General features: G+C 43.4%; 1 protein-coding gene across 5 annotated transcripts in view; it reads right to left on the bottom strand.

Annotated features, from left to right (window-relative positions):
• Positions 1 to 12,586, bottom strand: part of LOC105491773 (amyloid beta precursor protein binding family A member 1) — a 226,511-nt gene that overhangs the window by 25,911 nt on the left and 188,014 nt on the right. For all 5 annotated transcript variants that reach the window (XM_071077693.1, XM_071077691.1, XM_071077695.1 and 2 more), the window contains exons 4-5: positions 12,538 to 12,577; positions 8,690 to 8,835 (exon numbers count right to left, since the gene is read on the bottom strand). In XM_071077693.1, the coding sequence (XP_070933794.1) occupies positions 8,690 to 8,835; positions 12,538 to 12,577 (186 nt within the window). The remainder of the gene's footprint in view (positions 1 to 8,689; positions 8,836 to 12,537; positions 12,578 to 12,586) is intronic.

The following is a 12,586-nucleotide window of genomic DNA, read 5'->3' as shown; positions in this document are numbered from 1 at the left end:
CGGCCTCTAGTTATCTTTTTCTATTGATTTTGGAATTAATTCCACTGTGGTCAGAGAACACAGTCTGTATGTCAATCTTTTGAAATATGCTGAGGCTTAGTTGTATGTTCCAGTACATGACTGACTCTGATGGATGTGCCATGTGGACTTCAACATACGCATTCTGTAGTTGTTGGGGACAGGGTTCCATCAATGACAATTAGGTCAATTAAGTTGGTTCAGAGTATTGTTCAAACCTTCTATGTACTTGCTGGTTCTTTAATCTGCTTGTTCCATCATTTATTGAGTGTGTCAAAACCTCCAGCTGTTATGTGGATTTATCTGTGTATCCTGATTCCGTCAATCTTTACTTTATCTTACAGTTATGTTATAAGGCACGCACATATGTAGGATGGTATGCCTGCTTGATACATTGATCCTTTCATTGTTCTCCCTCTTTAGCTCTAGTAATACTTCTTGCCTTAAATTTGTGTAATATTAATGTAGTTTACATCTAACTAAAAATGGATGTACCATACTCCCTTTTGCTCACAATTAAAAGACAGCATAGTTGATAAAAGCAGAGAGTGGGGCTGGATTGTCCAAAACCAAGTCCTGGCTCTGCCATTTACTAGCTGTGTGACTTTGAGGCAAGCCACTGAACATCTCTGTGCCTCAGTTTCTTCATCTGTAAAATGAAGATAAAAATAGTATCTACCTCACAGGGCTGTTTTGAGGACAAAATGAATACATGCAAAGCTCTTCAGTGCCTTGTACATTCTAAGCACTATATTTGTGTTTGCTGTTATATGATTATAATTGACCTAGATCATGATGAAATTTCTTGCCTTTTGCTAAGGCTTGCTATTTATACAGATCTTCTACAAATAATGGTGAGTCCATGGCCAAACTGCAGATGCTGTTGTGGTAATGGGAGTGGGGTGTAGGAAGAACTGCTCTCTCATATTCCTGGGTACTCACCTGGTAGAAAAGCTCCTCTGCTCTCAGCAGCACATCTCTGTTTCATTAGTGACTAAAATATGTTGCCTATACTGCCTCATTGTAGAGAAACTGGATGAGTCAGCCATCCAGACACCACATAGTGAATCTCTGGTACACCCGGGAAACTAGGGCAACCGCACTCCCGCACAGATGCCCTGCTGTTCTTACTGGTGGCCATGAGTTCACAGTGAATAGTCTGCTCTGAAAAAGTATGAAGGTAGCAACTGTGTCATCCTGACTGCTGCACATTGCAGTGGAAATATTTCTGCATCTGGGAAGTGACCGTATGCTGATGTTATACCACGCCACACCACGAGGATTCCCATGTGGAATCCCAGAGTCTGGCCAGGGATGTTCTGACTGGCGTCAGTTATAACCTGCATAACTGACAGCTGGGAGATCTTTAATGTTTGTTTGACCTTGACCTCTCCTGAAATGATATGGCAGCAATATAGGAATTTCCATTACTTTGGATACCAAACCTGACAGCTGTTGGTCAAAATTCAACTCTAGGGAACCGATTTGAAAGAACTCTTTCAAAAGAAAATAGGTTCCACCATCCCTCGAGTACCCAAATTCCTTTTTTTTTTTTTTTTTTTTTTCTGGAACTGGTGTTGAGGAAGAGGATCCAAAAGGCAAACCGAGTCTCATGAAAGGTATTCTGAAACTTTTTTTTGGGGGGAGTGGGATGGGGGGACAGAGTCTCGCTCTTTCGCCCAGGCTGGAGTGCAGTGGTGCCATCTCGGCTCACTGCAACCTCCGCCTCCCAGGTTCAAGCAGTTCTCGTGCCTCAGCCTCCTGAGTAGCTGGGATTACAGGCACCTGCCACCATGCCCAGCTAATTTTTGTATTTTTAGTAGAGACAGGGTTTCACCATGTTAACCAGGCTGATCTCAAACTCCTGACCTCAGGTGATCCACCTGCCTTGGCCTCCCATAGTGCTGGGATTACAGGTGTGAGCCACTGCGCCTGGTCTGAAACAGTTTTTATGAAGTTAAAAATATTCTGTGGATTTAGAGTAATACCATCTTTAAATCACTCATGATATCCAAGTACCCTACAATAAATTATAATTTAAAATTTAAATATAACATCACAGAAGATGGGAGAGTTGGAGCCAGAATGAGAAATTAGGGTAGCAGAAAGGGGTCCAAGAGAAACATAAGGCCGGCATGCATTTTTAAGCCAGGAATGCCAACATCTATTTAAACCCTTCTGTTTCCTGGGATTGATCATGGCTTACCACATGGCGGGGTGTGGTGCAAAGGACAAACTGCAGCACCACCCACCCACTTACTCCATCCACAATGTGTACTGAGTTTCTGCCGTTGTTAAGACACTAGATTAGTCGTGCCAGGGATGCTCCTGACTATTCTATCTTTTCTTTCCCCACTGACATTTGCTGAGAACTTGTTATGTGCCAGAATCCTTCGAAGTATTTCCCATAAATCAGTGTAAAAGCTTACAACACCCCTGTGAGCTACTACCCTGCTAGGTGGTAAGCCATGATCAATCCCATGAAACACGAGGTTTAAGTAGATGTTGCCATTTCTGCCTACATTGTGTTATCCTCATTTTTCAGAAGAGGGAAATGTGGCACAGAGAGGCTAATTAACTTGCCCCAGGTCACACAGCTGTGAAGTGGCAGAACAGAGATTCAAATTCTGACAATCTCACTCCACTGTAAACCCCTAGTTGTGCAACTGGGGCAAGCTTGTCATCTGTAAACTTCTCCATTTGTCTACACCATGCGGTGAACAATACCTACCTCACAATATTCTCTACCTCATCCATTTTGAGGAGTAAATGAGAATGAGATAATGCATGTGAAGGGCCTAATACTTTACTGATCATAGACTTTTTCAACTAAGCTGGGAAATGATACAACTTAGGCAAAGCTATAATGATAGATATTTTACTTCTACAATGAAATCATAATTTTGAGACAATCACAAAAGAATGAAAAAATCTGATCTTTGGGACAGGCTAGTTAAGATGGATATATGAATATTTGATAATGGATGCAGCTTGCCAAAATGCACGGACCACAAGATACCTAAACACCATTTGTAATCTAATTGCATAAGCTTCATAGGAAGAATGGAGACACAACACCACACTCCAGGTGGATGGACACGAAGCAGTCTCTGTGGTTCAGGTAGGGCTCAGCAGGCCACCCTATCTTTTGGCTGAAGAGCAGAGAATGAAGTGGGAATGAGAGTGGAAGGCAAGGTAGAGATGCAGTGGAGAGCAAGGAAGACAAGTGAGCTCATTGTGCTGGCTTCCAGTCGGGCTCTCTCTAGATAGGGGGTAGGCATGAGTCCCACGCTGTTAGGGGAGAGGTGTGTTTCTATCTAGGGCACATTAAAGACTCGCAGCACATAGTGCAAAGCTCTCTCTAGAAGTTTCTCCCAAAACATGTTCCAGAGAATACTACCAATAAGACAGGTATCTATCAAATGGTGACAATTAGCAGGTATCTATCGCATGGTAACAATGTATTCTGTGCTCAAGTAATTATGGGAGCTGCTAGTTAAAGTGAAGGAAATCTTCTCAGTGTAGGACTTCCCAGAGCCTTTAAGAGGAAGACATCTGTAGCAAATATCCGAAAAGGAGATCTATTTTCTTGAGCTCATTTGCCAGTGGAACTCTATTAGTGACAAGCGCTTAGCCTGACTAGAATGCTGCAGGGCACAGTGGGAGGAAAGATGCCTCACACACTGGCGGGTCCACCTTCTCTAAGGCAGTGGTTCCCAAATGCTGGTGCAGAGCGGAATCTCCTGGACAGCTCGTTAAAACACAGACTCCCGGGTGCCACCTTCTGAGCTTCTGACTCAGTAGGTTTGGGGTTGGGCCTGAAAACCTGTACTTCCAATAAGTTCATAGGCAATGCTGATGCTACTGGTCCGGGGATCATGCTTTGAGAACCACAGCTCTAATGCAATCCCCTAAAGTACATGAGGGCTCTCTGGAAGGATATTACTTCTCAAAAATGATGACCAACAAAGGCAGAATGAACACATTAGGGAGGGACCAAAGACCAAAACAAACAAACAAAATTTAATGGCAGATGTCTTCTAATTCTGCTATTGTGCTCAGATATGTCATCTCTTAAATTGTGGTAGATAGAAAAGCCTTTAAATTTCAGAGCCCTCAGCTTACCTTGTATTATTGTTACCTAACATTCTTTTTGGCTTCTTTTTACTGCAAGTTTCTCAAGCTCAAGAACTGCGTATTGGTTAATTTTTATTCTGAAAGGGCCTATCACAGGAGTCTGCACAGCAACAGTTGGCATTTGGGGCCAAATTCTTTTGTTTCTTTTCACATTAAGTAGAAAATACCTGGCCAAACTGCAGCTCCAAATTCTCTCTCCATGTGGCAATGAATCTTGTAAGTTTTTTGTTAAACTAAGAAAACAGTAACTTTCAAAACCCCAAGTCCAAGTCCAATGAGCAATGTTCAATTTTAGTATACAGTTGGTACTACTTGAGCGGCAGACACCACAATCGACAAATGGAACAGAAATTAAAGACTGCTTTGAAATGGAAACCTAAGCTTCAAGGTCAGCGTCTGTTCAGAGATAAAGCACCATGAGTACCAGGGTGCGTGGTGAGCAGTTTTCATTCACATCCAGCCACGTCCATCTGGTCAAACAAACAATGTAGGCAGAGGAAGAGAGGGACAAAACTGGGGTCCCTGCAGGGAGTGAGGGAAGAAGGAGGAATCAGAAAACAAAGGAGGAAACTACCCCCACCTTTGTTTAGGTGAAAGTGCCAAGCCAGAAATTACTAATCAGCTTGGGGTTAAGGACATTGCTAAATGGATTGCAAAATAAATCCACAGAGCTTTTCTTTCTCCTTCTTTCCTGGATGGATGCTATAAAGTCTGCAGCTTTGCTATGCTCTGTGTCCTTTCTGCCAAGGTGGCCTAGAATAACTCGTTCTGAAAGGTCAGTCTCTCTTTCGGAAACAGCATGGCACCATCTTCCTTACAGAGCAGTGTCTGCCAGGCACATGTGGGCACCCGGTGCAAGCTCCTTCCACTTGAGCCCAGCCCAGCCTGCTCAGGATCAACACTCTTTGCCCCCAGCTTCCCTTTGCACTGATGAAATCCATGTACGCTCCCTGACACAGTCACTTTTTGGAGAGTGCTCACTTAAACAGGCATCTCCATTTACACTTGGAAAAGGCTTCTAGCTAGATGTAACGTCAACCAATCTGACAAGCATTTTAATGGACGTAAAAGGAACATGAAGCAGAAAATATTTAATGACAGGCAACAGTTCCTTCCAATGCATAGATGCACATTGTAAACTGATACTTATAAGTTATGAGTGAAATGTAACCATTTAATTTTACCACTCTATAATGAATTCCTCACGCCAGAGTAATTTGCTTGTAAAAATAAATATATGTTTTCCAGATGTGTATTCTGCTCTAGGCAGGTCTAAAATGTATTTATAATCAGAAAGCCTCTATCTTGCTTGTTCTGATCAACAGAGCCATCTAATTTTTGGTTCAAATGAACTGTGGAACTTCGGGATACCAATCCTTTGGAAGCTTTGAAGTAAAATCTCTGATTTCTTATGAGGCAGCTGGACTTTAAAGAAGGAATAACAACACTATAGGACACCACTGTGGAAATAAGAAAAGATAATTCACAATACAATTGGCACTGATGAGCTTTGGTACAGGGATGCTGTGTACCTTGAACATTGTTTTATGTACAAGTGATGTGCCCCGTGCCTGCTTTTTCCCTGTAAGGCCATCTCAGCACTACCTAAGTGTCATAAGGAGACTAGAAAGGCATAAATGTTCTATCTGTAGGAGTCCAAAGCTATCAGAGTGCTAATAAACAAGGTGTCCCAAATGAAACCTGAACCTTAAAACTTTGAAACCTTGATGGATAGAACCTAGAAAAAACTAACCTCAAAGCAACATGCAGTTTTCAACCTCAGGAGTCTTCAGTACTCTTTTGGGGGCAGACTGCAGCTTTATTCTGGAAGATTTGCCTGAATGGGCTCTGGTAGCATTCCTTGATAGGAGCTCTTTGGCATTTTGGTAGAGATAAAATATTTGTTTTGTGGCTCTGCCCTGGACGTTATAGTGTCTTGAGCACACCTGGCTCTGGCCCAATGAATGCCCCCAGTCACCGCGACAAGCAGAGGTGCCTCCACTCATTTCCAAACACATCTTCTGAAGGCAGTCCCTGTCTATCAGAGACCCCAAGTGAGGCACACCAGGCTTTTGGGCTTCCACCAAACCTGGGGAAGCTAAGAGCACCATTCACCTGGAAGCCCAGGAGGCATATCTGGTAACCATGGGGCACATGGAGTCAGAACTATGTCTCTATGTCTCTTTGATTTAAAGTTCTCTGCTCTGTACAAAATAGGATGTGACTGTGCCTGAAAAGCAGCTTGTTCTCTCTGAGAGGCTTGTGGGTTATTGCTTTGAATGCTGTGCCTGGAAGACAACTAAATTAAGATGGAGAAGACCTTGGGGAGACTTTCTGGCACAATGTCACCACTTTGTAGAAACAGGAAGACAGCGAAAGGGAACTAGGCCAAGCTTGGATGGGTGGCTCCCCAAGAACCTGGTGAAGTTCTATCCGTAGCATTGTTTAGTCTCAAAGTCCCAAAAGGTATGAAGGTCAGACTGTCTCCAAGGAGTTGTACTGTTGGGAGCCATGGAGCAAGGCACATCTCTTTGGGCAGGGGATGGGGCTTACCTTAAAAGAACTGGACCCTCCCACTGTCCATCAGTCTGGGAGAGGCTAATTCTAGAAGAAGACAAACACCACAGACATGGGCCTTATGGCAGCAGGGCCTCTGAGGCATAGGCAAGGTTTGTGTGCCCCAGATGAAGTGGCTGAGTGGATCCCTGACACATGGAAGGAACTAAAAAGTCCTGTCAGTAATCCTGACACTAGGTCTGGCCTAGCAGGGTGGTGACAACAGCCACTCTTGAGGCAGTTGCAAATCACTCCTCCCTGGTTTATAAAAACATCAGTAGACATGTCAAAAGTTGCAGCATAGGCTTACTGTCCTAGGAGGAGTTAAGGGAATGGCCAGCTCTGAGCTTGGGGGAGAAGCGTTTCCTCCAAGTGCAGAGAGGTGGTCAGATCAGTGGGTGACACACAGAGGCCCCAGCAGCAGGAGCAGCAGTGAGCAGCCTGAGGAGGAAGCCATGAGAGGGACATGGGGCCGTTCACACAGCATCCTGGGAACTGCAGGATAACTGGACAGCTGAGGGTTCAGGGGCATCATAATTACGGTGTCGGTGATGATATGAGCTGCTTATTATTTACCACATGGCGGAGTCTGGACACGTGACTATCATAAGAATCAGCCTGGGCATGAGGCCCAAGCCAACTGCCTCTCCTCTGCAAGCACCTCCTGGAATTGTTGGTCACTTACTGTTCCTTTCTACCTCTCAGGCAGAAGGCAGCGGTCAGAGGTGTTCACATCTGCAGGCTTCCCCTGCACTCTGGTGACACTCTGGCTGAGCTTGAGGACAAGGATCTCACTTTATCAGGTGCTGTTTTTCCTCCCTGCCAAGACCCTGCACAGCCCTGCATGTCTAAGTGCTCAAGGAATAATTTTTTCTTTGATTGCGAGATTAAGGAGTCTCAGTTACTGTGGTCTACCTGTCCCTCTTTCTCTTTCCACATTACCACACAAACACCAGGATGCAACCTGGAAGTGTATGAGAGAGAAGGTATGAAATACGGAGTGGCTCCTTGAGGAAAGAATCCATTTGGACCAGTTGAAACTGGATAAAACAGACTCTTGCAAGGTCTAACCTGTTCCAACTTGCTGGAAATACCTGGTCCTGAACTTCTACCATGAAGTTCTGCTGTCCCTAGGGCTCTAGGTGACAATGGCCTCAAGGCTTGGGGAGACTGCCCAGTGGTTCCAGGTACTGGTGGCACAATGGCAAGTGGATGACATGAATGTACCTGAAGTGTTCCTGGACTCCTGGTTTGCCCATTATTCTAGGTAGTTTTGGTATCGTGGTGGAGATTCTAGAGCTCTGCATTTCTGCATTTATTCATGGGAATAAACCGGTTCTGGATGGTTCAAACTAGTTGTGAATGACTTAAACCAGATGAGAGTGGTTCCTCCTGGATCAAAAAGGCTCGTTCCTTTTATGTCTTGATTAAACAGATTCAAACATGTTATGACTGGCTCAAACTAGTTTAAACTGGATTAGCCTTGCACTGACCTTAGACTAGCCAGGTTAGATTTGATCAAAGGGTTCACTGTCCTTGAAGCAAGCCAGTTCAATCTAGCTTGAACAGGAGGGACTGGTTCAAAAGCAATGCCACCTAGTTTGAACCAACTCTGTAACATGAATGTTTGCCACTGACCTCCAGCTGTCAGTGGAAATCCAGTGGTACATGTCGTGCACTTGAGACATAATACTCAAAATGGCATCCTTCCTCATTACATCAACTTTTCAAAGGTTGTGATCATAAGTACTTCTTCTCAAGACTGGCCATTTATAACAACCTAAATAGATCATGTTTGTACATAAAGACCCCAGTAGACTTTGGAAATTTTTGTTAACAGGCATACAAGCACTGCCTGTCTGATGTCATCTCAAACCATTCTCCTCTAAACTAGATGTGGAGCCGTGGCCAGTGCTGTAGACTGCTCAAGTGCCCACACCTGCCCACCATCCCTGCTGGAGCACCCAGATGTCCTCACCTTGATCCTGCTTACGGCTTCCTGGGCCTGCATCATGCGCACATTTTTGGAAGGAGTTTTGTCTGAGAGCAGCTGGGTGGAGCCAAGGTAATTGGCAGCAAAAATGATTCCATCGATCAAGTCTTCGGGGTCGCAGGGTCCCGGAACTGTAACACACAGAGCCACAGTGAGGGAAGCCATCCTGGGGCGGGGCCTGCCAACCCCGTCAATGGCACGTCACCCCTCTTCCATGCCTCACCACTGGCACAGGTGAGGCAGAGCAAACCGCTGGTCTAAGGCATCTTTCTGTGTCTATCTGCACCCACACCTCATTTTCAAATAGAAGGCACAGTTTCTAGAATAATTTGCTTCTCTAAAACCATTTACTATGGAAAGTGATGCAAATATTTACTTAAATATGGAACATAAAATTCAGCAATAAAGCATACTGTTTCTCCTGTTAGACTGAGGTCTTAAGGGACAAAGACCATGTCATATTCACCTCTGATTCTCTTGTGTCTTACTGTCACCCAGGTGGTATCAACTACATGTTTGCTGGATAAATGGTTAAGTAACTAGATGGCTGTGTTTTTAGAAAAGCTTTTTACAGCAATTCCTATTACTTGTCTCCCATTCATATCTCCTCCCCCATTTAGTCCATAATGGAAGAAACAAATTTATAGATCAGAAAAATAGGATATCTGTTTCAGAATGTCTGGATTCCTGTAATGGCTTCTGACCTCAATTGTGCAAGACAGATAACATGACCTCAAAGCCACGGTCCCATGCTGTCAATCTTGTTCACTTACAGGGTATAATGTTCTTGGCCTGTGCCTACACACAGACAGATTCCAAGGAAAATCAAATTTTCTGTTCTAATTTACCAGCCTTTTAAGTCAAACCTGTTTTAAATATTTTAATTGGGGGCACCTGATTCTAACCACAATTAGAATTGTAATTCTAATTGTAAACCCTAACTCGAAATTAAAACATGTCTGTGATTAATATATAACTGTATAACAGTCCACTTAAAAAGGCATTTTAATCTGCAATTGAACATATATATTTTATTTTCTTTTTTTTTTGAGACAGGGTCTCACTCTCTCACTCAGGCTGGAGTACAGCGGTGTGATCTCGGCTCACTGCAACCTTTGCCTCCCAGGTTCAAGGGATACTCCCACCTCAGCCTCCCAAGTGGCTGAAACTACAGGCACTACCATGCTTGACTAATTCTTGTAGTTTTTGTAGAGATGGGGTTTTGCCATGTTGCCCAGGCTGGTCTTGGACTCCTGGGCTCAAGCAATTTGCCCGCCTCAGCCTCCCAAAGTGCTGAGATTATAGGCATGAACCACCCCGCCTGGCCCTATGTATTTTATTTGCCTTGAGTGGTACATCTGGGGAGACTAAAATATACATTTTAACTCACTGTTAAAACCTCAGGGTCTTAAATTAGATAACTTGTAATGGAAACAATTTGCTTTTTCCTCTTGGAAGGCTAATCTGAAATGCTTTTTATTTTTACCCTTAAACATCAAGCTCATCTTGAGTTTACACAGCTGTGTCCTGTGCTGAACTACTTATCAGAGTACAGATGTAAAATAATCTACTCATTTATCTAAAACTAAGGTGGTGCTTGAAACAAAGAAATTAGAAGTGTTTTAGGAAGGGCTTTCACAAAGCATCTATGTAGTAATTAAATAAGGAAGCCTGTTATTTGTCTTATTCTCCATTTTTACAAGCAAGACTTCGAGGCTAACACTGTGAGTGGTACACAGACAAATCTGCCTCCACTACTTACCAGTAATTCACACTCTGCTCAACAGCCACAGGGGCCTGCTCCGAATCTTTTATAGATGTGAGACGGATTCGGGCTATATATGATATACAGGTTCAGTTGTATGGCAGGGAAGCATATAAAATAATATATGAACAGGTCTGAATCCACATTACACTTTATATAAAGTAAAAGATTGTCAGTTCTTCCATGATAAGTTCCTAGTGATGCATTTCAGTGTTATTGAAACATAATCATTATTGCCAACCAGATATGGAGAAGAAAGATCTCATCTGGGAAATGAACTTTAAAAGTCTTCCATCTAGTTTTTAAAAATCAACGTTAAAAGAAAAACAAAAACTAACTACCTTCTCTACGGGACTTGTAACATCATACATTCTTCTCTGATTTGGCGCTACGGGCGCTATTCACTGACAAGGTCCCTTTTTGACTACAGTAAGTGTGGGTATGGGGAAACGTTTAAAAGCAATCCAAATTATATTTAAATGACTGTAGAAATGCCAAGCAGCCAAGACACACAAATATCAGACCTAAACACATTTTGAGATATGATCTTATTGCCATTTATCCTTTCAGGAAATTGAATATAATTGAATGTCACTGTCACCGCATCACACCCAGAAAAATAAAAGCCCCAATTTCATAAATTCACTTTGGGCTCAGTGCTAGTATATTCTTACAAAGTTAAAAAAAATTAAACCCTTAATGATCCTGTGTCAGAGAATTGCAAGTTTTCTTTTGGCCTTTCAGAACGTGGTTTCCCTTTAGTGCTGCCTTCGGGTTGCTCTGTGGATGAGAGACCACACACGTGACATCCTCACACTCAGGCTAACGCTGAGCCTGAAAAATCTCTAGGCCAGGGGGATGAATATGAAGAAGGGAGCTTTCAAACTTCAGAAAACTTCCCAGAGTGCTCTCACAGAATTTCAGAGCCTCACAAAACTGATGCAAATAATTTACAGATGACTGAAGAGAGAAACCTGAGTAACTAAACCAAAACTGTGAGCTTGTCCTAGGCTTTGAGCCCAAGGGTTCATGAAGGTTTATGAGCCCTGGTAACCCTTTCCCAGGCAGTGGAACACAATGACTGTTCACGCACAGGATCCAAAGGCCAGATACACCCTCAGAGAGATGTCTGGGCATTCTCTGGCCTCCAGAAAAGCCTCCTTCAAGGAAATGGTGATACACCCAGGTAGACCCTCAGCACCATCTCTAGCCAGAGAGTTGAGTGCCTCTTTGTGAATGAGAAACGGTGCCTGATTTGGTGCCCCATTTGGATGGTACAATCTCCAGCTGGAGTGCAGAGCTTGGCTGAACTTTGGCCCCACTTGGCCTCTGAGTAGGTGCCCTTGTGCAGTGAGTAACCTGCACAACCAGGTGTGGCAGCCCCACAAAGACACTGGTTTCCAGAGAGAATTATGGTGCCAGCCTGCCAATTCATAGCCTGGCTCTGCAGTGCCAACTGTGGGATCTTGGGCAAGTTATAATCTTGATGCCTCAGTTGTCTCATTATAACATGGGGATAATAACAAAACTCATTTCACAGGATTGATGTGAGGATTCAATTAGTTATTACATGGGAGGTGCTTAGAACAGAACCTGGCAGAGTAAGCATGGGGTAACCGTTACTATTACTAGCTCATCCACATAATAGATGAAAATTGCTGGGAAGGTTTTTCTTATTAAAAAAGACCAAAATTTCTGCCTTAATGTTCATTCCCACTTGAATTTTTCTTATTGAATGTACGGGGTGCACAGGGACAGAATAAGGAGACTTGGGTTTTTGATCCAATGTGACCACTGCTAAGCTGCATGACACTGGGTAAAGCCCACAGCTTCGACTCCAATTTCAGAGTCCTCATCCACATAATAGGCAAAGACGTGAGTAGGATTTTTGAGAGGCTCCCAGCTATCACCCTTCTGAGTCTAAGATTCTAAGACTGTTAACATTGTGAATAAGTGACTTTATGGCCTTTCTTCCCTTCTATTGTCTTATATCTCAGTGCTTCATATGCCCCAATACTAAAAGATTCATGAATGACTCAGTGCTCAATATTTGCTTTTCAGCTCTTACCTTCAACGTAGGTTGGGAATGAAGCCAAGCTTTTTCTTGACTGTAATTA

The sequence above is a fragment of the Macaca nemestrina genome, chromosome 14, assembly GCF_043159975.1.
Source record: "Macaca nemestrina isolate mMacNem1 chromosome 14, mMacNem.hap1, whole genome shotgun sequence".
NCBI lineage: Eukaryota > Metazoa > Chordata > Mammalia > Primates > Cercopithecidae > Macaca > Macaca nemestrina.
The sequence above is the reverse complement of the archived record's forward strand: the minus strand, read 5'-3'. Positions and strand labels throughout refer to the sequence as shown.